The sequence below is a fragment of the Anser cygnoides genome, chromosome Z (assembly GCF_040182565.1).
Source record: "Anser cygnoides isolate HZ-2024a breed goose chromosome Z, Taihu_goose_T2T_genome, whole genome shotgun sequence".
Classification (NCBI taxonomy): domain Eukaryota; kingdom Metazoa; phylum Chordata; class Aves; order Anseriformes; family Anatidae; genus Anser; species Anser cygnoides.
The window spans coordinates 47282159-47307912 of record NC_089912.1 but is presented as its reverse complement, the minus strand read 5'-3'; the positions used below and the strand labels follow the sequence as shown (position 1 = coordinate 47307912).

The 25754-nt window shown below is 40.0% G+C and overlaps 1 protein-coding gene across 1 annotated transcript in view; it reads right to left on the bottom strand.

Annotated features, from left to right (window-relative positions):
* Positions 1 to 24679, bottom strand: part of GDA (guanine deaminase) — a 33316-nt gene extending 8637 nt beyond the window's left edge. The window contains exons 1-11 of the mRNA XM_048049683.2: positions 24436 to 24679; positions 18946 to 19034; positions 17056 to 17227; positions 13655 to 13742; positions 12268 to 12373; positions 9098 to 9125; positions 7529 to 7636; positions 6336 to 6443; positions 4722 to 4819; positions 3685 to 3752; positions 3106 to 3252 (exon numbers count right to left, since the gene is read on the bottom strand). Coding sequence (XP_047905640.1) covers positions 3106 to 3252; positions 3685 to 3752; positions 4722 to 4819; positions 6336 to 6443; positions 7529 to 7636; positions 9098 to 9125; positions 12268 to 12373; positions 13655 to 13742; positions 17056 to 17227; positions 18946 to 19034; positions 24436 to 24558 — 1135 coding nt within the window. The 5' untranslated portion in view covers positions 24559 to 24679. The remainder of the gene's footprint in view (positions 1 to 3105; positions 3253 to 3684; positions 3753 to 4721; positions 4820 to 6335; positions 6444 to 7528; positions 7637 to 9097; positions 9126 to 12267; positions 12374 to 13654; positions 13743 to 17055; positions 17228 to 18945; positions 19035 to 24435) is intronic.
* Positions 24680 to 25754: the final 1075 nt, after the last annotated feature.

Sequence of the window (25754 nt, the reverse complement as noted above, 5' to 3'; positions counted from 1 at the left end):
CATGTGTATTTTGATGAATTTTTGAAGGGCATCTGTTAAGCATAAAGGAAATCTGTGAAAGAATTTGAACCCCTCTTAATTTTTGTTCTTTGGATGTTCTCTTTTGATTTTATGTCATTGCAGATCTGATGTATAGACCACCAACTGTTTAAAGTGGAATAATAATTGCTGACGTTGCAAAAACTATATTCCAAAAGGGGTGTCGAGAGGAAGTCAGAAAAATTGTAAGTTAGATAATAATATTCATGTTGCCAAGGCAGTGTAAGATTAAACTGTTTATGTTTATAAAACACTTTAAGCAACGTTGACAGGTTGTATGGACATACTACAATAGTAATATATAATTTGATAATAAAAGGTTTGTTGAGAGCTTAACTAATGGTAATCAGTACTAACAAAGAACAATATGGTAGGAAAAAAAGTCATAGCCAGATATGCAGGTCCCATACCCAGCTGTAAGACTTGTCTTACGCTCTGTTATCCAGCTTTATTATTTCATGCTTCATTGCAGCCTCTGGTTTTTGGGTCCACAAGCACTGAAAACCTACAATTTTACCTTAAGTGAGGTTTATGGAATCTATTTATGGAGTACCTAAATAGAGGCCTTTGAGGTTGCTTGAAAATAATTTAGGATAGCTTGAAGTTTTTATATTATCTGCATATTATAACATCATAGAATGGTTTGGGTGGGAAGGGACCTTAAAGATCATCCAGTTCCACCCCCCCTGCCATGGGCAGAGACATGTCCCACTAGACCAGGTTGCTCAAAGCCCCATCCAATCTTGAACACCTTCAGGGATGGGGCATCCACAGCTTCTCTGGGCAACCTGTTCCTGTGCCTCTCCACCCTCACAGTGAAGAATTTCCTCCTAACATCTGATGTAAATCTCCCCTCATTTAGTTTAAAACCATTTCCCCTTGTCCTATCATTTATCTGCCTGAGTAAAAAGTTGATCTCCTTTTTTATAAGTCCCCTTTAAGTACTGAAAGGCTGTGATGAGGTCTCCCTGGTTCCTTCTCTTCTGTAGGCTGAACATCCCCAGCTCTCTCAGCCTTTCTTCATAGGCGTAGTGCTCCATCCCTCTGATCAATTTCATGGCCCTGTTCTGGACCCACTCTAACAGCCCCATGTCCTTCTTCTGCTGGGGGCCCAGACCTGGACGCAGCACTCCAGGTGGGGCCTCACAAGGGCAGAGCAGAGTGGGACAATCACCTCCCTCCACCTGCTGGCCACCCCTCTGCTGATGCAGCCCAGGACACAGTTGGCCTGCTGGGCTGCAAGCACACACTGCTGGCTCGTGTCGAGCTTTTTGTCCACCAGAACCCCCAGGTCCTTCTCTGCAGGGCTGCTCTCAGTGAGTTCTTCTCCCAGTCTGTGCTCATGTCTGGGATTGCCCCAAGCCCGGTGCAGCACCTTCCACTTGGCCTTGTTGAACCTCATGCGGTTCATGTGGGCCCACTTCTCCAGCCTGTCCAGGCATTTATAAAGATAATAAACAACACAAGTCCCAGGATGGACCCCGAAGAACACCACTCATCACTAGTCTCCATCTGGACACAGAGGCACTGGCCACAACTCTCTGGGTGCAGCCATCCAGTCAATTCCTTATCTAATAAATGGTATACACTTATATAAACAGCTATAATCTATAATATATAATACGTATGTGTAATATATATACATATTATATATACAATACATTAAAAGTGTTGAAACTCCTCAAAATGGTGAAATGTTTTGGCTGTCTACCAGTTTCAACTACAGTTATGTCATATTCTTTTAGGTTTGTGAACAGAATGCAGTTTTTAAAATAAACACAAGAGGGTGATAAGTGTTTAGGGTCTCAGCAAAGCAAATTAAGACGAGGAAAACAATCTCTCATTTAAATTTCCCCAAACAGTACTTGTCTGGATTACTGGAAGGCTGAACAAGTAATTTATATTCTACCCTTGCGAGTGATAGAACCAGTCAAAATCAATACATAAACAATCTTACTATATTATTGTAAGCTTAAGAACCCATATAAAACAAGCACAAGAGTAGTTGGGAGGGGAAACCAAACACAAGTCTGGGATTTTAGTTTTCCATTCTGTATATGAACTAACTTACTCTCAACCAAGATGAGTACAGTATATATTCTGGGGGAAAAAAAAAAAAGACCCCTCTTTTTTGTCCTCTGCCCATTTTCTTTCTTACCTACTTCCCCATTACACCCTACAGTCCCTGTCCCACAGTCCAGACAGGACCTACGTGAAGACATTTTCACTACATCTTTCAAGCTTCCACTAACAGTTTCCAATTAATTGGTATTTTTTCACAACAACAAAAATGTTACACTGAAAGACTTGGGACCAGTTCTTCAGGAGGAAGAGGGTGCTTTTCTGTTGACTAAAACTGTAACAAATTTTTACTTATATGTGGATTTGCTCTCTGCTAAATGATACAAGTTCTGCTAAAACTTTGGTAATTGTATAAATCCATATGTGCATACTGATCATAGCAAAACATTCCAGTGAGACAGAATAACATATATACTATATGACTATATTCTGCAGATGCAATTTTGTCATGAATAACTATGATACATATCCTGCTTAAACTTTGTGCTGTACTCCCACTGAGGGGCAATTTGCATAATGTTTTGATTTACTAAAAAGACAGTCAAAAGCTGCCTCATTGAGATCTCAACAAGAAGAAACAAAATTAGAAACTGATGACAAACAGGATGCGTGATTTTACAGTAATTGCACAGCTTTTCGTTACATTTTGGTTGCTGAGAAAACAAAGTCTTTCCAATTGGTGTGACAAATTTACAAGCACCAATGATTAAGAAGTCTGAGGATCTTTTCAAATAAAATGTACAGCCCTGAAAAATCATTAGGATGCCTTTATTAAACTCTCAATACTAATACAAATGCTTTTCTGTAGTGAGAGTGGTATTGTTATGAGAGAGTGAAAGAAATCTATGCCAAGCAAATATAATTTTAGACTTCACTCTGGAATCAGAAAATCTTTAAGTTCAGCCATCTTTTATAGACAGGGAGACATAATATCAAAAAAAAGCGGACGTTCTCTCTATATATTATAAATAAATTTCTTCTTACCTTGGCTTCCTCCTAAAGTTGCAAGTCGAAAAACTTCTTTAAGAGTTAGTCCTCTTTCATTCACTTTATTAATTTGAAGGGTGGTAGATGCCATCATTGTTTTCCTGATAGCATCAAGCATAGAAGCTGAATATCCCCCGGCAACATCTAGAAGGGATAAGAATCTTAGAAACAAACTTTGGGAATATCTCTGGATTAAATTATTATGAGTTTGATTTAAGCGTTACAAAGTGCAAGAGGTAGTAAACATGAAAAGTTTTACTGCTAAGCATTGTCTTTGAATGGGTGATTCCTGACATGGGTTCTACAAGGTCAGGTAAATAAAATACAATGCGGAACAGAAAATTAATCTGGAAAAGTTGTTGTTGAGGCAGTTTACTGTTAAGGCAGGAACAAAACTTCTCAAACATCTTTTGACCACCTCTACATATTAAACAGTGAAAAAAACAAACAAACAAACAAACAAAAAACAGGCCACAAATTGGAGGCATGATGGACTTTTCAATACAAACATGAGGGTATGTTTTTGTATCTTCCAGCAATTTCTAAAATAGACCCTTTTCTACAAAAGCTACCAACCTGTGCCGAGGCCAAGCTTCACGTTGTGTTTGAGAACCTTTTGCACATTTAAGATGCCACTGCTCAACCTGGATTGGAAAAAGAGATGTCTTCTATAATATACAGAGAGGAAAATTGATTCCTGCAGTTCAGTAAACGGAGGACTTTGGGCAATTTCATGACAAGGGTTCTCAGACTACATGTAATAGATCATGTTTATTGAACAGGAATGGACCATTTACATTCATAAATCTGGATGATGGGTTTTAATCACTAAAAGTAAAAACAACTTTTCCTAATGAAAACTTTTAGTTTTCTAATAAAACAGTTTCAGAGTTATCTTTTGAAAATAAGCTCTTAGTATGTTTGTCAAAAAAATCCAAGTATGATGTAAAGTGTACTCCCAGGAGATGGGAGATCATTTTGCAAGCTCCAGTAAGCCATTGCAAACAAGCTACTGATTATGTTATAGGCAAAATGACTGTTAATATGTAGTACCCTGACAGGATACTGTATAGTATATAACTTCTGCTAATGTTAATTTCACCCTTTCCCATTTCCCAGTAACATATATGTACTCTGGGGGAGAAGGAAGTTGGCCTAAATCCGCCATTGATAGGACACTCCTAAGAAATTAAGTTTAAAAAAAGAAATATTTGTATATATGTGATTATACTCAAAAATAATGTCAGTCCGGAGCATACCACACAGAAGTGAAACACGAACAGTCATGCTTGATCCAGTGTGTCACTTCTGGTGAAATGGAATATGATATATGCAGCCTTCTTACTGTAGGCTGGACTAGTGAGGCACTGGAACAGGTTGCCCAGAGAGGCTGTGGATGAGCCATTACTGGAGGTATTCAGGACCAGGTTGGATGAGGCCCTGGGCAACCTGATCTAGTGGGTAGCGTCCCTGCCTATGGCAAGGGGGTTGGAAGTAAATGATCTCTGAGGTCCCTTAAAACCTGAGCCATTTTATGATTCTATAGTATCTTCATACTATGTGAAAAACAGCTCTTTCCAGTTGTACACCATTAACTTGTTTTATTGACTTACGAAAAATTAGAACTGGGGCAATGTGCAACTGCAGATCCACGAAGATTAAAAAGTTCCAGTTCTTCGTCAGAAAGATAACAGCCATGAGCCATCACTGTCTAAAGAAAAACAAAACCAACAATTTTAGAAAAAATAGCATTTCCTTCAGTACCTGTAAATTTTTTGCTGCACTGCTTTTAACAGACTTTTTTTTTTTTTAAAGAGCACCTGTTACCATCAAGGGTAAAGGCATGCAATTCTTGAATGAAGCTTTTGAAATCAAGAAGGGAGGAACTCTCATTAACTTCAATAAGCCTGAGATATCACTCCCTCTGCCTATTTTCATTTACTTATATGAAAAGATAGGGTGCTGTGGTATCTTGTGGTGGTTGTGGTTGTCACTTATGAGCTAGCTGCAAGAAACAAAAGCAAGAACTGCCTATCTCGCATAGTACTGTAGTAACCTTATGATGTGTATTTCATAGCTACCACAGAGATTAAGTATTGGGGCCAAGAGTGTAACAGATACAATGGAAGACATATGTACTTAGCGTGTTTCCCGTTTTCTCTCTAAAGTTTTCCACTAGATTTGATATGAACTGACAGAACTGAGACCCATATTTTTACAGTGCTAGTATTATCTCTAGCATGCTGACGCAAAAAGAAATGTTCATAGTACTATGCAAGAACAAAAGTTAATATTGGGTACATACTTACGTAGTTTGTACTGATTTCTCACGTAAAATGGACTGTAAATAAATAATTTAGCGGGGAGAATTTTCAAAGACAGAAAAGGAAGTTCACTAATTAATTCCTATGAAGTTTGCAGCTGTCCTTTGTGCCTTTGAAAATTCCATCGTAAAATTTTAAATCTGTTTGACTTGTGTTTAAGCATTTTGGCTGTAGTTAGGCTGTTTATATTTGTTCTTGCATGGGTACTCTGATGTCTAAGAAGGTGTGACTGACCCTCCAACCTGTACTTCCTGTGAGCAGTTATCAAATCTGCTTGCTTTTACCTAACCAGTTTAAAACTTTAATTAATTTCAAATTTTCAGGCCACTATGCCTGTCAATATTTGGTAAAATCAGCTGAGAATGCTTTGGGTTAGTAGGAACAGTAGAGTATACCTGTGTGTATGTGAGGTTCACACACAGAGCACAACAGGACAAGCTACTTTTCCATTAAAAAAAAAAATTAAAAAATTTGAAGTTGGTCCTACTGTAAATCCATAGAAGAAAAAATGCACAGGAAAAAGCAGTGTGCAAGAACACTGTAATATGAGGATAACTGGCTACTGCCCAAGAATTACCAGCTCCTACATTACCAGCTTTATCTAGCCTCCTTCCAATCCTACTGTTCCCAGCCCTGTCTGGACCCTTAAAAACAGGCTCAGGGAGCATAAAATACTTTTAATGCTCATCTCCCCTAAAATGCCTGTGTAAAGTATAGGCTTGTCTAAAGTTTCAGTCACTTCACCAAAACCTGTGCAACAAAGAACATAGAAACAATTTACTCTCTCCCAGATGCCACTGACCTTGACAAAACAGTACAAACTTTTCAGGTAACTACAACTAACCAGAATATTCTATACATGAATAAGTCTATGCTATGCTATGGAAGTTGATATGCAGCTACCTTGCCGGTAAGCAGCTTGTTTTTATCATACAATTCAGTGTAACTCTGATAGGAAGGAAACATGTTCTCCACAAGTTTGACTTCTTCTTCAGTCTCACTTATGTGACTCTGCAATGAGAAAATAAATAGCGATGAGTTCTTTAAATAGCGTTATAGCATTTCAAACTTCTGAGCAACCTGATGGTGCTAAGCACATAATGATAGAAAATAGTCTTTCTAAGGCATATAGCTAGATCTTGTCCTTGGGTTTCTATTTTCATTGGAGAGATCCCTGTGATCCAAAACAATAGTTCAATTTCTTCCTTTAAACTTGATCTGAGGAGGCACACCTGGATAGTCCGTCCCAGTACTGTGGTGACTTAACAACCAAATTGGTATTTGGCAAATGTTAAAGTAATAAATAAAATGATAGATATGACCATGAGGTGAAAGAAAGATAAAACCCTACCACAGTGTGGACCCTGGGATCGGGGTAACATATAGGGTAACTGCTTCGCGTAACTTCATACGGGCTGATTAATTTCTGGTCTCAGACACAAACCTGGTTCCTCCTGTGTGGAGGCTGAAGCATGTACTTCCTGTATTTTCAAATGCTTAGCTTGTAATGACAAACAGTCCTCATGTAGTGTAGCTTTAAAACCATATATACTAGGAATGTTTAACCAAAAAAGAAAAATCTCAAAGATTCAACACACCTATAAGCTTCAAAATATGCCTTATTTAAATGCAGAAACCTTATTGTACAGGAAATTTTACAACAATGTTAACAATGTTAAATCAGATAGAAATATGAGTAATTGAGACAGAAAGATGAGCAATTCTTTTCTCTTCTGAAATCTGCCCTGTACAGAAGCAGCAGATGGCTGACAGGCAGACATAACAACCTTGGACAAGGGACAGCAACCTTTATCAACCCAAGGGTTGCTCTAACTTACAATACTTGGTGTCAGTTTCCTAGTAACCATGCACTGGGGCTTGATGAGTTGTGCATCCTTCAAGCTATGAGCTTTCTCATTTGCTGTGCAGGTCATAGTGCTCTTGTAGAGTACCACTAATAATTTAAGTGGAATTTAAAAGACAGGTTCCAAGTTAAGAATGTGGTTTAAGTGCTTTGTGTAAACTGTGAAAACTGCTTGATCTTTATGCTTCCTATCCATAATATTTAAGTTGTAAACAATGCTCTCAGAATTTACCTGCACATGTAGGTCATGAGCTTGTGCTAGATCACCAAGTGAACGCAGCAAATCTTCTGTGCAAGAAGGGCCAAAGCGGGGAGTTACTATAGGTTGTACCCTTGGATACTGAAAATATTAGGAAGACATGTTTGTGATTCCACATATGTATCAGTAACCATAATTAAGACAATCATTTACACAATTAGATGTTAGCTCTGTTGCTTATTCCTTTCTTCATCCTTGCCAATGTGAATAAAGCTTGCAGTCATTTTCTTATCTTTATCAGAAACATCCTCCTCAAAGTAAGAGAATCCTGAAACTTCATCACAGAAGTTCCCCTGAAAACCGATTTAACGAAACTCAGTGAAGTTCATTTCATTAGAACTCTTTCCTCAAGTCTCTGAGATTTTACCAGACCTCAGCAGAAGCACTGGATGCTTCTTCACATTTGCTCACAGTCACGTATGAATTATAAGAGATAATCAGACTTCTTTTTGATTCATGCTTCTGTGAGCATCAAAGAGGTAGTGATGCAAATCTGCAGAGATGTGTAAAGCCAAAACCTTTTTCATCTTTGATCTTCTCTGCTCATGATGGAGCGGAGCAAACTGTCCCTATACTCTACTGTCTCTATACTCAACAGACAGGAAGATTATTGGTAACACCAGATATGCTGTGCAGTAGGAAACAGTGGATACCTGGACTAGAGCTACAGGTGTTTACTTTGCACTTCTGGATTAAATTTTTCATTAGGAGTTAGACAATGGCTTTACAACTCTGCCTTCAGATACAGGGAATACCTACCTTTCTTTGTGCACATGGAACCACTAGGAGAAATTATGTGATATCTTGGCTTGCAGTTTCTTTTAACATCTCCCAGACACAAGCAGCTCAGGACTTCTGAAGTATACTTACTTAGTATACTTAGAAGTATATACTTCTGAAGTATACTTACTTAGTATACTTACTCTACCAATACATATGATTTAGGCACTAAACTCTAGGCATCTACTCTTGAATGCTTTGAGCTATAAACGTTAACAAATTAAGCCATCAAAATGAAAGGGCTGACAAGAAAAATAATATCCCTGCTTTTAATATTGGAGTGTCAACCTGTACCTACAGAATTTCTTTAGAAATACACTGGAAGACATGCGGTGACCCAAAGCACTAATGCAGTAATGGATTAGTAACTGCTGTAAAGACACCGATTTGTGTTGGTGAAAACTTCTTTCATTTGTCTATTTATATACCATAGAGTGATGGACTGACTTCCATCCATCTTTAACAGAAAATTGTCCTCTGCAGGAAGCTGAACACTTAAGTGAATAAAGAATGTTCACAGAACATTATTCTGCTGTGTTCTGACCACACAAATCTGAATTTGTGCTGCTAGAAGTCAATTTCACAGCAACACAACTAGAAGAACACTTTGCAGACTGATGATTTCTGTCTGCTATACAGGAAGATCTATATTTATTGACTTGTCACTAAGTCAGCAGAATTTGTCAAAGAGATTAACTATTTAATGTATTCACACAACATTTTCTGTATACAGAAATGAACAGAAAGGAGAATTCTACTTACTTGCCTTTCCGTTAGCTTTCTAACAAACCTGAAAAAGTATAGAGAAAAATCTGTTATAAATTTGTCACCTGTGATCTGTGTTATAAATTATGAAAAATAGAGAAAATATTTACTTAAATGTTCTGTTAAGCATTTTAGGCATCTATTAACTTTTTACAGGAAGTTGTGCCACATTCTCAGATGAAATAAAAAGATGCAACACAATCAAGCCAGGACAGTTACAAGAAATTATGCTAGTTGGGAATTTGACCTTGCATATGCAGAATCTTTTTCATTTGCAATAATTAACTTTAGACACATGGTAATTACTTTGTGTTCTCACTGGAAACCAAGTACATGTTACATTAAACTAATTGAAAACATAATTATATCCTACTGTTGCAACTTCAGAAAAACAAACAAACAAACAAAAAAGACCCACTCTTATCTGCCCATGATTTTACATCACAGCATTAAACATATTATGATTTTAAAATCCCACTTTTAAAAGATGCCGCCATATTTCGTACATTGCTTACAGTAGTTACGGATGTCCTCGTGCACTTAAAGGCCCCTTAATTTTCTAGAGATGTTTATATTAATGTTAGTGTATAAACTATCAACCTTACAGAAAACACACTGTAGATTTACCTCATGAAATAAAAGAAGCTACCTCAGAGAACTCTATGAAAAGACCCCAGTAGCCAATATGGACAGTTGTTACTGTTTGTGGAGCAATATGGAGCAAATAAAGCTTCCTCTTACTTTGAAGAGAAGAAATACCCTAAATACTTGTATGCACAACGTATACAAAGAATTTCAAAAAGCCATTACAAGACATTTTGATCAGGTCTCCGAATTTTTATGTCATAGTTTATAGTCCAAAAACTCCATAGTTTTAGTCACAATAAACATTGGATCAAGTCTGTCAAATATCTTTAGGTAGAAAAGAAAATAAATGCTGGAGGCCAGATTCACAACACTGTGGCTAGTGCCAGATCACCGGTTGAAAGTGAGAGACGTAAGCTAAATTTCTGCTATGAACAAAGGAGTTTTAACACACCGTTGCTAAGCTTTGCAAGGTGAATTAGGTTTTTGTCTGTCCATCTCTCCTCTTACTGATTCACCAGATATAACAAATATTCACCAGATCAGAAATTGTAACAGAAATACCATTCTCAAGAGATAATACAAAACCTCAGGATGGCTGTTTTCATACTTTTTCACGTGCATTACAGAGAATCAGCATGGTTTTAAAACTGAAAGACCTAGCTTTAAATAACCTATGCTTTGCTGATTTATGTACTTCTCTATAAGGAAGTAAGCTCAGGTTCAAACAACCACCTTCCTCTTCAGAACAGGTCTGAACATGGGTGTTCCACTTCCAGATGACTGCTAGTGGCATATAACATATTCTGCTTTTCATTTCATGAAGTTTTTATTCAATTCTGTTCACAGGAGAAGAGCAGATTGAAACAAAACACTTTGAACTGAATATTATCTCTGTGCCTACAGTACAAACATTTCTGCAGGTTAACTGCAAAGAATTGAAATCAGTGTAGTAAAATTTCTGACAGTGTGACAGATCACATTTCTCTTTTTCTCTCTTTTTTTTTTTTTTAATAAAAAGGTCACCCTCTTAAAGGGAGAGTTTTTTCATCCTCTGAAATTGTACTGGTGAGGAGGTTCAGGCCTATGAGGTGAGTACTCCTGATCTATGCTGACAAGCACAGATCTCTTCTCTAGACAGCTGTCGAGTACCTGTGGCACACTCTCATCCAAAGCTGAGGAACATTTGTTATTAATATAATTGCATGGGAAGGGAGTAGAGGCACAAGATGGGAATTGAAGGAAAGCTATTTAGATCATTCTGAAGCTTTAAAGAATGGCAGAACTGGAAGCGCTACCACTCTCAGGTCCATTCAATGGGATTCACTGTATTATGAAAACCAGGGATTTAGCTAAACAAAAGCCAATGTTAGTACAGTGCAAGTGACTAATACTATATGTTTCAAAATGTCTCTAAATATAAACACTATTTGAAACCCATGACTGTTTCTAACTTTTAACAGCATTGTTCCAGCACGACTTGCAAAAATAAGATGGCAATTTCACTCAAGTGCTTTAAGAAGTTTACAATACTGTTAGGTATTTACTCTTTCAGCATATTTGAAACATTTACACATCTGTATAAATAGTCCCATGAGCAAAGTCCTACATCTGCCTAAGCATCTTCAGAAGATGGACACAGAAGACAGGGGAAGCCTGAGACAGCTGGCTCCCATGCTTCAGCCCTGGATTCTCCTCCAACATACAACAAATCCAGAATGCACATTATCTTCACTTGATTCTTCCTCATTCACTCAGTTTCAAGTTAGAGTAGTTTTACTGGTGTTATACTGGGGAAGAAGAGAACCAGAGCATATTTAGAAGTGGGTATATGAAAGCCGATTCCTACCACTGAAATAAAGCTTTATCCTAAATGGGGAGAGGCGATAGCTCAGAAGTTAATGGGGGCAAAGGAACTGATTTTCTACCTCTCCACCCCTGTCAGGTCATGTAACCTCTACACACAGAGCTGTGAAGGGAAAAGAGGAAGTAGAAGCCAGACCATAACATACATGCCTTCTCCAAAACATGATGCTGCAGCTTCTCCCTTCCTTAGGCAAAGCCACAGTGAAACTGCACATGCTGTGCAGCAGCTGGGTACGCATGAATTGCCAGAACTGTAGAAAATAATACTGTAAGAAGAAAAGAACATTTCCTACACCTGTAAATTCTTGATCACAGCTTCACCCTCACTTTTCAGATGTATTAAAGTCTTATTTCTAAAGGTTGTGCCAACAATTTAATAGTCTTACTGTGGGAAAGGAATTCTCAGGTAGCTTTGCGCTGTTTCACACGTCCCTGAATTAGAGATAATGAGGAAACAAGAGGTAGAAACAAAAACCTGAGCAAGGTTGAGATAAAGTAAATTGGCTACAGTGTTAAAGATGAGTTTTGGGCAGTGGCCAATTGCTGGCTGGCTCGAGGCGCGTGTCTGAGGGTCTCTAACCAACTGAATGACAGATTTGGGCGCGTGGACAGCGCATGGGGCTACGGGGAAAGTATATGTAGTGGCGAAAAATGGCAATAAATGTCTCCTGTTCCAGAGCCATCAGGAGTCCGTGTCTTGCATTCCTTCATCTTACCTTTCTGTCTCTTGAACAGAATCAGCTGTAGTCTCTTTGTAGTGTGGTACAGTGTCATTTATATCCATACAGACTTTGCCAACAAATGCTCGTTGTCCAAATTTATCTGTTGAGATGCATAAGAAAATAAAACTCAAAATCACTTGTTCTTTACCAAAACTGCTAGCAAAACCTGAATTGAAAAGAAAATAGTAAATTCCACGTCATCCAGTTTCATTTAGGATGAACAGAATTTATGTTGTTTTCTTGTTTTTAAGTCGGGGACATACTTGTGATCTTTAAAGCCAAAAAGGAAAGAGAAAAACCGCATTTAAGTAAGAGTTCTCCTCTTCCACATTAGTATCCAATTTTGTGTTATAATTGAGGACTGAATTACCAGTAGTTTAGCCACAACCAGAATTCATAATGGTAGTGAATGAAGATGAGCACTGTGAAGCAGAGGATGAGAAATGTCCCCCAGCAGGGAGAAACACATGCATCAAATCACAGTAGCTGCAGTAGGTGGTCACTCTGAGCTAAGAAAATGCATGAAGATCTCAGCAAACCCTGTTTCCTTAAAAGAAGGTAATGAGGGTCCTAAAATGACTCCCATTTCCAGCTAGAGCCACTTCTGGCTTATTGAGATTTATCAATGCTATGACTCAGAACTTAGGTGTAACACAACAAAAATGCATGTAACATTAAATTCTAAGCTTGTAAATGTGTTCCTAAATCTTTTTGCCCATTATTTAACATCTGAGATGTTGAATACACTGATTTCAAAGTTCCAGGGTTTCCTACAAAATCAGAAAGACTATGAAATTTTTGGTAGAAGCTGACTCTTATTGTTTCACTCTCCTATGGGAGCTGAGCTTTGAGAATTCTTGCAAGAAACACAAAACTTGAGAAGAAATGACAGGGATTTGCAACAGTGAGAAGAAAGAAGGGATAAGATCCTGATGCAACTCCCATTGTTCTGGTTTCAAAGGGTGTGTGGAAATTTTTGATGTTGATTTTCAACTGAAACTTCAGAGTATCAGGAAGTTAAAGCACTGACTGCACCTCTTGCCATTCAGCCTTTTAATCCTCAAACAGCAAAAGGCTAGAAATAGCGGAGGACTGCCCTGAAGAAAAACTCCAGCAGACCTCACTCACGCTCAGACCGCAGCTGATTTGGGAATGAAGTCCAGCAGAGGCAGAGGGAGTAAACAGTAGAGGAGAGATTGTTAAGCAAAGGGTAACTAGGCAGGATTTGGGGGATGTGGTATGACAGAGAAAATGAATAAAAAAAAAGTCAAATTAACAAAATTGAAAGACAGATTCCTAGCTACTCTAAAACTCCCAAGCTCTGTTTCCTTCAACTAACAGTCTGCACAACATCCTTGAGAACTCACTCGTACCGTCTTACCTATAATTTCAGCCAGAAGAAGAGAAGTATCTGTGTGAATTGAAGCAAAGTAGCAAGCTGTAGTGGTGCCATTCTTTAGAGTTCGTCTCTATAAAAAGAAATCAGTTTCAACAGTTTGGAAAAATATAGTCTAGCTGCCAAAATGTAGAATAGGCTGTCTGATTTCAAGCTGCAAGAACATTTGGTTATTGTGAAATTCCACGGGAGTTACAGTGAAGTTGGAAGGTAAAATACAGATTTTTAATTTCATAATAGCTTTTTAAAGTCTGAAAGTTAATAAACACAAAAATTTCTCTTCCAAGGCTATACAGATTTTTAACAATGGTTTAATAAACCCATAGAAACCAGTCTGTATTTCCTTCACTCAAAATAGAAATCACATTCTTATTTATGTCTAACTTGAATTTTACTTAGAAATACAAACAACCAGTCATATATATTATTTCCTAGTTTGGAAAGGCTCTCCAGTTTTCATAGTGAAGCGCTGTAAGTAACATTAGTAAAGCAATACTTTTGGGAGAAAGTAGTGTTTTTTATTTGGTCATCTCATGTGGCTGGGAAAAATAACCAAGTTTTCGGGTACACAAATTCTTCATTATCCCTGAGGTCAAAGTAACAAACTCCAGAATAGAAGGAAGCTGAGAACCACTGCTCAGAGTGTAATTTAATTATTTATCTAATTATACAATTTGAAAGGAACAGGTGCATTTCTACCTGTTCGTATTACTTTTGGAGGACATACCAGTAGATGAAGAGTCATGTAAAGTTACACTAAGTCATCAAATCATTTATAGTTTCATTTGATCTTGGGACTAATGCATACTACACTGACGTCCTATCTACCAGAAGGGCTTAAACTGGATTCTGGCTAGAATGTAATGTGAGAATATATTTCTTTTAACAGGATAGAAGGTGAGACATCCAATGCAACTTTTAAGAATGGCTACAGCAAATTATTTAACAAACATGAAGCTAAGCTCTGTCTTTTTCATAAAATATTCGAATTAAAGTCTTTAAAAATGTCTTCAAGTGTGCCTAAAATGAGTCACAAAAATAATGTCACTGCTGAGACAAACTACCTTCACCTTTTTTTAGCTTTTAAAACTCCCAAATCTGTGTGTTTTGTTTTGTTTTGTTTTTATTCCTAGAATTGTTTAATGAAATCCATTTTTTTTCCAAAAACATCAGCATGAAGAATTGGCTTTTCTAAAATTTGAGGGACCAGAGGTGGTTCCAGATACAATATGGCAAATTTCACTTAATTCATTTGTTTTAGCAAATACGGAAAGTGTTTACTGGAAACAGGATATTGGCTTGAAACACTTCACTATGTTTTAAGTACAATTCCTAAAATATAGATACATATCTGCTTCCTGCTAGTTTAGTCCCATTTCTAACGGTGGAAGGTTATTATAAGACCCAAAGCATGATAAGTGCTCCTTAAAAAAAAATGTGACTATCCTTAAATTGTAACAAGCAAGTATATTTTTCAAACCCATTCATTTGTTCAGTCGCTGTTAGCTCGTTTTTGGCCTTGACTCATGAGAAAGAACACTACATATTGCACAAAAGACTATTTCTGCTTATCATTTTTAAATTTAGCACCCATTTTCTTGTTTCTACATCACCAATTAGATAATATAAATTTTGGTCTATCTCACCTAGGCCAGTTATTTTTTGTATATTTTTACTCCTTATTTGTCACTTTTATAAGCTAAACAAGCCATTTTTAGTCTCTCTATTTTCCCATGTCCTTGACTTTCATCTTTTGACTGTTCCATCTCCACTGCATTCTGCACTCCTCTTGCCCCTCTGAGCTCTGCAAGAGATATTCAATATAAAGCTGTGACACTGATTTATAGAAAAAAAAAATCTTCACTCATTCAAATGCCTTTCCCTGGATCACCGCTGAAGATTCAGAGAGGTTTTTACTGAGCTACGGCAATTATGTCCAAGTTACTTGCAAAGCAGTACATTAATTTTGTCTTCCAACTTGATTAAGACTGGTGAAACTGAGAAGGTGGCTCTCAGAATACTTATATTCAAGCCATTTTATACTTCCCAGTTTGGACAGGAAACTATTGGTTCCATACTGGTTCCATAAGTAAGACTGTTTTAGCAACAAGAGAACAACAAATAGCAATGCAGAAAATACTAGTTATCAGGATGGCTGGATTCTGTTCTGACACATTTGGCCATGAAGCATTGCAGAGCTACTGGTATTCTGCAGCATTATGAAAAACATTTTTGTGATCTTGTCCTGTTTTATACCTACAGGGAGAGCTGAACCATTGTGTTGAAGCTTCTCCAACTAACTTCGAATTTTCACTGGCAATTCTTTTCCAGGTAATGTTATTAAACTTGCTGCAAATTGAGCACTTGATCTGTGCTAATCTCACCCCATCTGAACCATTGGAGACAGTAACAGTATGTTGAAATGAAGGTGAGATCACCTCTACGTTATACGTAGCTTGAAGGCGTGTGCTTGTGACTACATTTTATGACCAAGCTGCTCCTACTGCTGTGATTGTGCTAGATGGCAGAAAGACTTTTTTTTTTTAGATTTGCGTTGCAAAGACAGTAACTATTTATTACAGATTCATTACATTATTGTTTTGACAACACATTGTTACAGTATTAGACAAATGCAAAGCAGTTTATAGTGGTCATTTAATCTTAAGAAAATACTTCAGTCTATGTATTAAGAGATACATTTCAGTTATAGCACAGAATCTACTATGCAATGTGACCTTGCTGTTTATTGTTCAAGTGGAATTTGACCTCAAAGCCTTTATATTGCTCAAAACCAGACTAGTTCAAACACAGGCTCTCTCTTTGATTCACAATACCATCAACAGACTTCTATCAGCAATGAAAGGTATTCCTACTACAGGGACCTCCCTCAATTGCTCCAAAACACCCCAGATTTTTTGTTGGTGAGAAGTGTCCTACTTCACAAAATCATTGCAGAAGACATGTTCATAATACAGAAGTTTTGTGCAGAAAAGGAAATAACCTCTGAAAGGCTTTGTTTTGTTTTGTTTTTTACAATGTTTGATCATTTCTGAATGAGGTTGTCAGCACCTACTGGCAACACTAGCTCTGAAAGTACTCTTAAATGCTGGTCAGTGTACTCAGATATGAGAAAAGATGATTAATGAGATGGTTGTTAATCAATCACATGATTAAATGAACTGTCTTACCAGCAACAACAGAACAAGAATGTAAGTAGCAGGCAATGATCTTGGTTATCAACCAGAACAGTGGATGTGTTGTCAGTTTTATCTGGTTTTCATGACATTAAGACACGTTCTCCTATTTCTGCTGACCTTCTGAAAATTTATGTATATTTTACAAATAGTAATGTTGTCAAGCAGGTAAATGAAATTTGCAATACTTACAACAACTCTAGTGTACACTTCTTCTGCAAAATCACTGTCTTTGTATTTGGCTTCTGTTGGGAACGTGTAAGTAGTTAACCACTGCAAAAGAGGTAGATCTACTCTTGTACCAGCAAATGAATACTGAGGAGCATGAATGTGTGTGTCAACCAATCCTGGCATGAAGAATTCACTAGGGAAAGAAAAGAAAACGGTAACGGTCCAAAACATCCAAAACTTTTTCCAAGAAAAGTAGTTTTTAATTAAACAGTATGTTTGAGCAAAAGCCATCAGAGTAAATGACAAGTACAGATTAACCTTACTATTTCAGCACCAGCATATGCACTCCTACTACACCCCTACCCATACTCCTTTACTGTATGAATTAGTTGTCTAACTTTTATACAGACTTACATAGGTACCTGCAAGGAAAAAAATCTGTGGCTAGAAACTAATGTAAGAGCATGATGAATCCAATTGTCTGTAATACTTACCCAGACTGAATACCAGTAAGTAAAGCCAAACTGATTTCACTGTAATTAAAGTTATTCCACAGAAGAATCCACCTGAGCAAGAGAAGATTCACTCTAGATCCCTAGCATAGATATATTTGTAATGCCTCTAGATGTGAGATGTTTATAGATACAAAACTGTAACTTTCTGCACCCCAGTTTTCTACTACTGTATAAATGTATCTATCTATATTACTCATTCAGTGAATTTCAAGGTTTAATGAAAGAACAGCGTGTCTACAAGTGCATATACAAATACTGGACAGAAAAGAAAAAAAAAAAAAAAAGCTCTGTGCAGTGTCTTGACAGGAAAGGTGTCTTTACAATGAAAGTGCAATATCATTCATTGCCATGCAGTACTCATATAATAACAGGGGTGAGTACATCAACATCACCATGAGGTTGCTATAATTATTTTGTTTTGTGCTGAAACTCCATAAAGGATCAAATTTCTCTCAGCCTTCCCCCCTTCTCCCTGGATACTGATAAAAACATCGATTTTGTCTCTGTAATTTCCCTTCTTTCTGTTTTCCTGCATGCTAGAAATGCTGAAAGATCTTTCTCAATCTTATCCTTACTCCCAGCAACTTCCATTTTCCCCAGGCTATTTCAAGTGAAAAAAACATCTAATGACTCATGTATGCTGTACGATAAGTGATCCAACAAAGCATACAGATTTTTTAACAGCTGAACACTAAAACTATGCTGCAACTCTAGATTCTAAACTAAAAATTGCTTACAGTTGTACTACTGTGTGTAAAGAATGGTAGGTACAATCCATAAGTTCACTAAAAAGGCTGGGGATTTCGTTGGCTGAACAAAAAAGAAACACTCGTCCGAAAATACAGCTAGAAATACAAGGCTCTGTGTTTAGAGGGTTTAATACTCTAATTTTATTAGTTTTTATTAGGGAGTGTGTCAAAGCCCAAGCACTTTAGTTTTATATCTGCAGTGTCAAGGCTACCTACATTTATTAAGTCCAGAGTTTCGAGCAGGCACAGCCTGCTGCTAAGAATATGCAATCTAAAATAAAGAAGACCATCTAGGTAAATGATTTTCTCAAGGAAGATCGTTGTCTTACACTTTGTATGAACTGAAGAAGTTATGCGTGAAAACTAAATACAGCATTTTGGTGTGCGCAGTACAAGTCAGCCAGCAGAATTCAGTGATGGCTGCAGTCCCAAACCAAGGAATGCAAAAAGCACACAGATGGCTTGCACTGCAGGCCTCACCCAGAATGCAGGCAGCCCTTGGATTAAGAGCTCTTGCGGAACTGAAAGGGAGTTTTGCCCATAAGATGGGATTTAATGTATTCCCTGCCTCAACTTATTCACACCTGCGCTGCTTTGCTCAGAGAGTAAAATGCATTTGCTGAAGTTAATCTAAACAAAACACTTACTGATGACTCAGTTCTCTTATGTCAGACGTTTTGAAGCCCCACTTCTTAGCCAGTTGCTCTTGCTGATCAGCTTGCTCCAAAAACACAATCTGAAAGAAAGGAAAAGATAGTCATATACCTTAAGTATGTATCCTACTTTACATGAAGGCAACAGAAGTCATATCTTAAAACAGATTTTACACACTTACTACAAAGTCATAGGTTTGCATTGAAATACTTATTCTCCTTGACTGTTGGGTTTGATTTTGAAATACCTACTCACAACCTAGTGAATAGCACCACACCATTTGTAACTTGTAAGAAAAGAATTAATTCACTCAAAAGTAATACATGAGCAGAACTGCACAGATTTCAGTGTCCATGGGCACTCCAGTAACCTACCACGATGCTAGCAGTACAGTCACTCTTTGTAGAAGTAGCTGACATCCTTTCTGGAAGGGGATTAGAGTATTAAAGAGCAGAGGGGTAAAATTAATTGCTTTACCCAGGACAGACTTGGACTGAGCTAAGTATTTGCTAACTTTCTGCTCATGTCCTTAATGTTTTATTGTCATTATTTTTAAGTGCCTAGGAAAGTGAAAGAAACTGAGGGAAAAAATGCAGATAATCTTTTAATTTTACAGAACAGACTAAAAACATGCCTAAGATCTTTATTTACTCAAAAAAAAAAAAAAAAAAGAGAGAGAGAGAGAGAGAGAGAGAGAGAGAAAATAAACAACTCTACAATCTAAAGCCTAATTCAGCCCCATTTGGCTCCTAGATGACATCGGCTCCACTGCCAGGGAGTTTCTGCTGCCAACTAAGAAATTTAGCACACTTTTTGCCCATTGTCAGATTTTAATCTACAACATAACTCTGGGAGGCTGAATTCTAAACTTTCTAATTCTCTTGTCTGACAATACTAGCCTTGACAACTTTTCAAGAAACAAAGCGCAGGGACTCCAGGCACTGGAATGCCTGCTATAGGCAGGCTCCAGGTTTCCATGACACTGAGGATCCCAACACCTCCCCTGACCAAAGACTGTATAGTCTGAGCTTTCTGAGCCCGCAAGTTCTTGCCAAACAATAATTTCTGCCTAAAACCAACTCATGGACTTCTAACTCCCTTGGTATAAGAGCTTGTTCTTCTAAGTTCAAGGCTGCCTAGTCTCTTACGTGTAAATATGGCTTTTCTGATTTACCTTGTAAAAAGCAAATGTTTTACACTTCTTAGTCAGAAAAGAAGCTGTTAAAATCATAACATATCAATAAATATCCCATCAGAAATAACTGCAGGAATATTTTAGTCCATTAATACTTCACATAAAACACTGTTTGTCTCCTTCTAAAGAGGAATATTTAGGCCCTTCAGCCAGCTGAATTAGATGTCTATCTGCACGGGGCTTCGAACACAGACCTGCTGAAATTTCTGATGAGCAATAAAGAAAATGTCACTCAGACACTGAAGTCAAAATGAATGCAGAATGACTAATGTTAGAGCTGCTAAACCAGGAAAAAAAAAGAAAAAAAAAAAGGAGAAGGGGAGAGAGAGAGAGAGAAACATGCAATACCAGATGGCAAATGCTGGAAACGGGTGTTGCCATGGAAAAGAAGTGACTATTATATACTTTTAGAGTGCAGATAAATAAAACACTTAAATTTTGGAAGAGTGAAGAAAATATTTTTCAAAGGAACTGGATGCATGAAATAAACCTAACCTTGACACCTGGGCCATTACTGCCAAATGCAGCTGTAGATGAATCAGAAACACATGTATATTCTTTTCAAACAAATTTCCAAGAAGGACTGCTTGGTTTTCCAAGAGATATTCCCCAATCGTTTAGGAGGCCTTTGTTCTTGAGATCTTTCTAACACTTTAAAGTCCTTGAGGTCCCATGTTTGGGCATTTTCCTGAGTATTTGCTCGTACATTCCAGGTAACTGCCCAGGTGCCCTGGGAACCAAACCTTTAAATTAGTGCTGCACCTTAACACTAAAAAGGCAAGAAGAAACTCTGTGCCAGAGTCACTACTGAATCAGAGAAGTGCACAGGTAAGAAGACTGGCTTTCTGCTTGTGATGAAGCTCTTTAAGAAAGTTGTTATCTACAAAAAGCAACAGCTGCTAGGACCAGTGCTCAAACACTTCAATCAGTTCTGATGTGTCATCCATGTGATGGGGCTAAAAGATCCAAAAATGAGGAGCTGTGTGGTGACTATCCTAGTGCCTAGCTCAGCCCCTTTTTTTATTCCAAGTGATGTCTAAAGCACTGCCATCAACACGTAGCTGGTCCAGCCAACTACATATTAACCCTGACACAGTAAACACTGACTGCCTCCAAGCATCACAGTGCAAATAACTCTGCTGACATAAGAGTGGAAAGTAAATTATATTGCCCATAGAAATATGCTTTTTTTTTTTTTTTTTGATCCAGCAGTGCCTATGTGGTACTATGTGACACTCATAGATGAACATGAGTAACAAATTCTTTCTTCTCTCCCATGTCACATCCTTTGATGCTCAGAGGGCTGGAGCACCTCTCCTGTGAAGAAAGGCTGGGAGAGCTGGGGTTGTTCAGCCTGCAGAAAAGAAGGCTCCAGGCAGACCTCACTGTGGCCTTTCAATACTTAAAGGTGTCTTATAAAAAGGATGGAGAAGTACTCTTAACTCAGGTAGGTAAGGACAAGACAAGGGAGAATGGTCTTAAACTAAATGAGGGAAGATTTAGATTAGACATTACGAGGAACTTCTTCACTGTGAGGGTGGTGAGGCCCTGGCACAGGCCGCCCAGAGAAGCTGTGGATGCCCCATCCCTGGAGGTGTTCAAGATGTTCAGGTTGGATGGGGCTTTGGGCAACCTGGTCTAGTGGGAGGTGTCCTGCCCATGCAGGGGCGTTGGAACTGGGTCTTTAAGGTCCCTTTCTACCCAAGCCATTCTCTCACTCTACGATTCTATGATTCTTCTCATCCTTCCCTGTCTCCACAATGATTAGCTACCAGCATTAACACACATCTCTTTCCTGCCACCGACCATCATGCTGTCCTATTTTCAGCCTCAGTGAGTTGCTGCCAGCACTGTTTAATGTTGCTACCATATTCAGCAGTTTTACAATTAGAGATGCGATGCCTATTGTTTGTCCAGTTCTCAAAACTGGAACAGGAGGCTAGATGAGAGACAGGAGCACTTATTAGACCCAGCTCCTGAGCAAATAGGCCAAACTGCTGGGAAGGACCAAGCAATGAACCCCAAATGGTTGATGTTGATTTGATACCTTCCCCCCTGTACATCTAAGACACATGCCACTTGCTATCCCAGCTGGCTTAAGCTAAACACTCCTGTTTGGCAATACTTGACAACACTGCCTCATTCCACAACTCTTGCTCTTTCCATGCCTTCAGCAGGAGCTTTTATCTTTGTTCTATTTTCTTAATATTTTACTCAACTACATTATTTACACCGATGTTTCAATGACAGCTCAAATTTTGCAGCTGACTCTATTTTCTTGGCCTTGGGGAATATCATTCTTTCTACTGGCAGTTCTTCAAGAGCAGCACCACACTACCCTACAAACCACTCAATTAAACATAGGCTTATTTTGTTAACTTGTGGTAACTTGGGTCTTCAAACTTGACAGCAATGTTTTCTTTGCTAAAGTTCCTTTTTCATCTACAGGCAAAGCACGCAGAGCTGACACTTCATCTCCTGCCTTTAACAGAGAACTATCCCCACTTGCTGCGGGGGCCTGGGCAGTGTTTCTGTGTCACCAGCTGTATGCTGCTGCTGCTTCGAGGACAGTCAGGGACTCATACTGAAGAACAGCACCTGGCTGTTAGGTCAGAGGTTGGACTAGGTGATCTTGGAGGTCTCTTCCAACCTAGATGATTCCGTGACTCTATGATTCTGTGAAAAGCTGGTCTGTTCACCTCTTCTGAGATTGTTCACAATTTTTCCATGATGGAATCAGCAACATGAGGCAAAAGAATGATAGCTGCATAGTTAAGTTTAATTATTTGGGAGTAACACTGAAATAGTATTGGTATATGTTTGGACAATGAAGGAAAAAAAAATTCTAACCATCACATCCTTCTTTGTGAAGCACCTCTTCAGTGATTCCATTGGAAGTGCTGCATGAGGCAAAATTATGAAAAAAAGAAAAAAAAAAGGCTAGAGGGTACCAAAACTCATTGTATTTGATCCTGGAATAGTAAAATGGCAGGAATTCTCAAAAAGATAAAAATATGAAAGTCCCTGCTACTCTATTCTGGTGGAAATTTCCTTTTTGGACAACAATGTTTTCTGGATTTTTTTTTTAAACAACTGTGTGGGAATGTGCCAATTAATGCATGAAAAACACTACCCGGCGAATCCTTGTTCACTAGGAGAACGGGAGATAGTGACTCTGCCTGAGAGCAGAAATTACTAGATACAACCTACTAAGTTGTCTGTTTTTCAAGAAAATCCCTTAAAGGTCTTGATTTCCTAAGGACACGGAGGAGTCACTTTTTAGCAGACCTTACCATTAAAGAGAGCAAGACAAGATACGAGTTTCTGCCTCCTGCACCTGAGTAACACAAATCAAACTCTTTACGCATTCAGGTCTATTGCTTCTAGTCGACACCACCCAATACAGAGCTTTAAAAGTTTTTATTCACCTCCTGTACGCCAACATACAGCTTCTCAGAAGCCTTGCTATTGCTTGTGCCAGACTGCCCAAGAGCAGCCATAAGAGGACTGTCTTGAAAGAGGCCCTCGAGGACCCGCGTGGATGGTGAGAACAAGCTGTAAGAGCCCAGAGTGTGCTTTGCATGTATTTCAAATGCTGCTAAAGCCTGACAGAGTAGTTTAGTCACCAGGAGGAAAGAAAATGATTTTTTTTATTAGACACAGGGTGGCTGTGTACACTGCTGAGCCTAGAAGAAATTAGCAGTGCACACAGACAGCGTGCGCTGTGAAACCCGGTGCCACCGGTGACCCTGTCAGGGGAAAGGTGCAGCTTCCCTGCCGGGATCAATCCTGCGCTACCTGCGAGTGTTACGCTCGTTCTTAAACTTACCATTAACATTCCCAACCTTACCATTTTCCTAACTTTCTACGGGTACGTGCCATGTTTTTGTTGCTTCTTTTTCCTGTGACGAGAAGTAAAAAGCTTCGCTCGGATGTGCACGAGTGGGTTGGGGGGGGGGGGAGGCGGGGGGGGACACGACGCACGACACCGCCATTCCTGCTATTTCGGCACTCGCCGCCGGCACAACCGCCCCAAAACCGAGCCGAGGAGCCCTCTCCGCGCCGCGGGGACGGGACGGGGCTCCCCGGGGAGGCTCCGGGACCCTTCGGAGCGCGGCGCTGCCTCGACGGAGCGCGCTTCCCCTGGCGGCCCCCTCACGGGCTCCGGACCGCGGCCGGAGCCTAAGCGGGGGGGACATCGGCGCCCGAGGGGCACCGGGAAGCCCGGGACGTCTCCCCCCGTCCCACCGCATCTCCCCCCCACGTCCCGCCGCCGTCCGCTCCTCACCGTGCCGCCGTCGTCCACCCCCAGCAGGTGTCCATGCAGGATCTCCATGGGCACGGAGAGCCGGGAGTGCACGAAGGTCCCCCTGAAGACGTGGGCGAGCGGCGGGCGCTGCGGGGAGCTCATGGTGGGGGCGTCGGGGACGGCTTCGCGGGGGCCGGAGCAGGCGGGCAGCTGGCACCCGCTGTCTGCCGCTGCCGACGGCGGCTTCCCGGACCTGTCATCATCTCCCCACCCCCTGGTGACTTTCTTCTTCTACGGGGAGGAGTTTGGGCGGCGGGAGGCCCGCCCGGCGGAGCGGGAGGATCAGCCTCGCACCCGCCTCCGGCGCGGGAAGAGGGCGGGAGGACGCGGGAGGCGTCCGCGGGGCCGCGAGATGGCGGCGGGTCCTCGACGAGAGGGGTGCGGCCAGGCCGCACGCCGACCGGCGGACGGACGGACGGACGCTTCGGGTCCCCGCCGAGGTGCCCGGGAGGGGGTCGCTCTCGGGAGTCCGTGAGAGGACCTGTGGCGCCGTGCCCGAAGCACTGGGGGATTTGTTGGATGTTTTTGGAGTAGACCCGCTTTTAAATGTGGTGGTCGGTAAATGTGTGTCGTGAGGTGGCTCCTAACTGCCTCGGTTAGCCCGCTCGGTTGTACTCGGCGCTCAGAGATGAGTATCCCTCAGTGCTAAGCTCCCATGCTGTTTGTTAGTGGGCACGGGAGCAGGATGCCAGCTGAGGCACCTGGAATACCTGAACTACCTCATTTGAGTGGAGATGGTCAATAGGATAGGAGAAAAAGGCTGCAGAAAAGCAAAAAGCAGAGAAAAATGGATTTTGTTAACCCAGAGAACTGCAATTCCATGACCACTTCCTGCACTTCAGTTTGTGCCTGTTGCCTCTCATCCTGTCGCTGGGCACAACTGAAAAGAGAGCAGTTCCATCCTCTGGACACCCTCCCCTCAGGTATTTATACACATTGATGAGGTCTCCCCTCAGTCTTCTCTTTTTTCCAGGCTAAACAGGCCCAGATCTTTCAGCTTGTCCTCGTACGACAGATGCTCCAGTGCCCTCATAATCTTTGTAGCCCTCCTGTGAACTCCCTCCAGTAGCTCCATGTCCCTCTTGTACTGGGGAGCCCAGAACTGGACACAATACTGCAGCTGTGGCCTCACCAGGGCTGAGCAGAGGGGGAAGATCACCTCCCTTTACCTGCTGGCAACACTCTTCTAAATGCAGCCCAGGATACCGTGGGCCTTCTTGGCCACAAAGTCACACTGCTGACCAATGGTCAGTCTTCCATGACTCCCAGCTTCCTCTCTGCAGAGCTGCTGTGGAGCA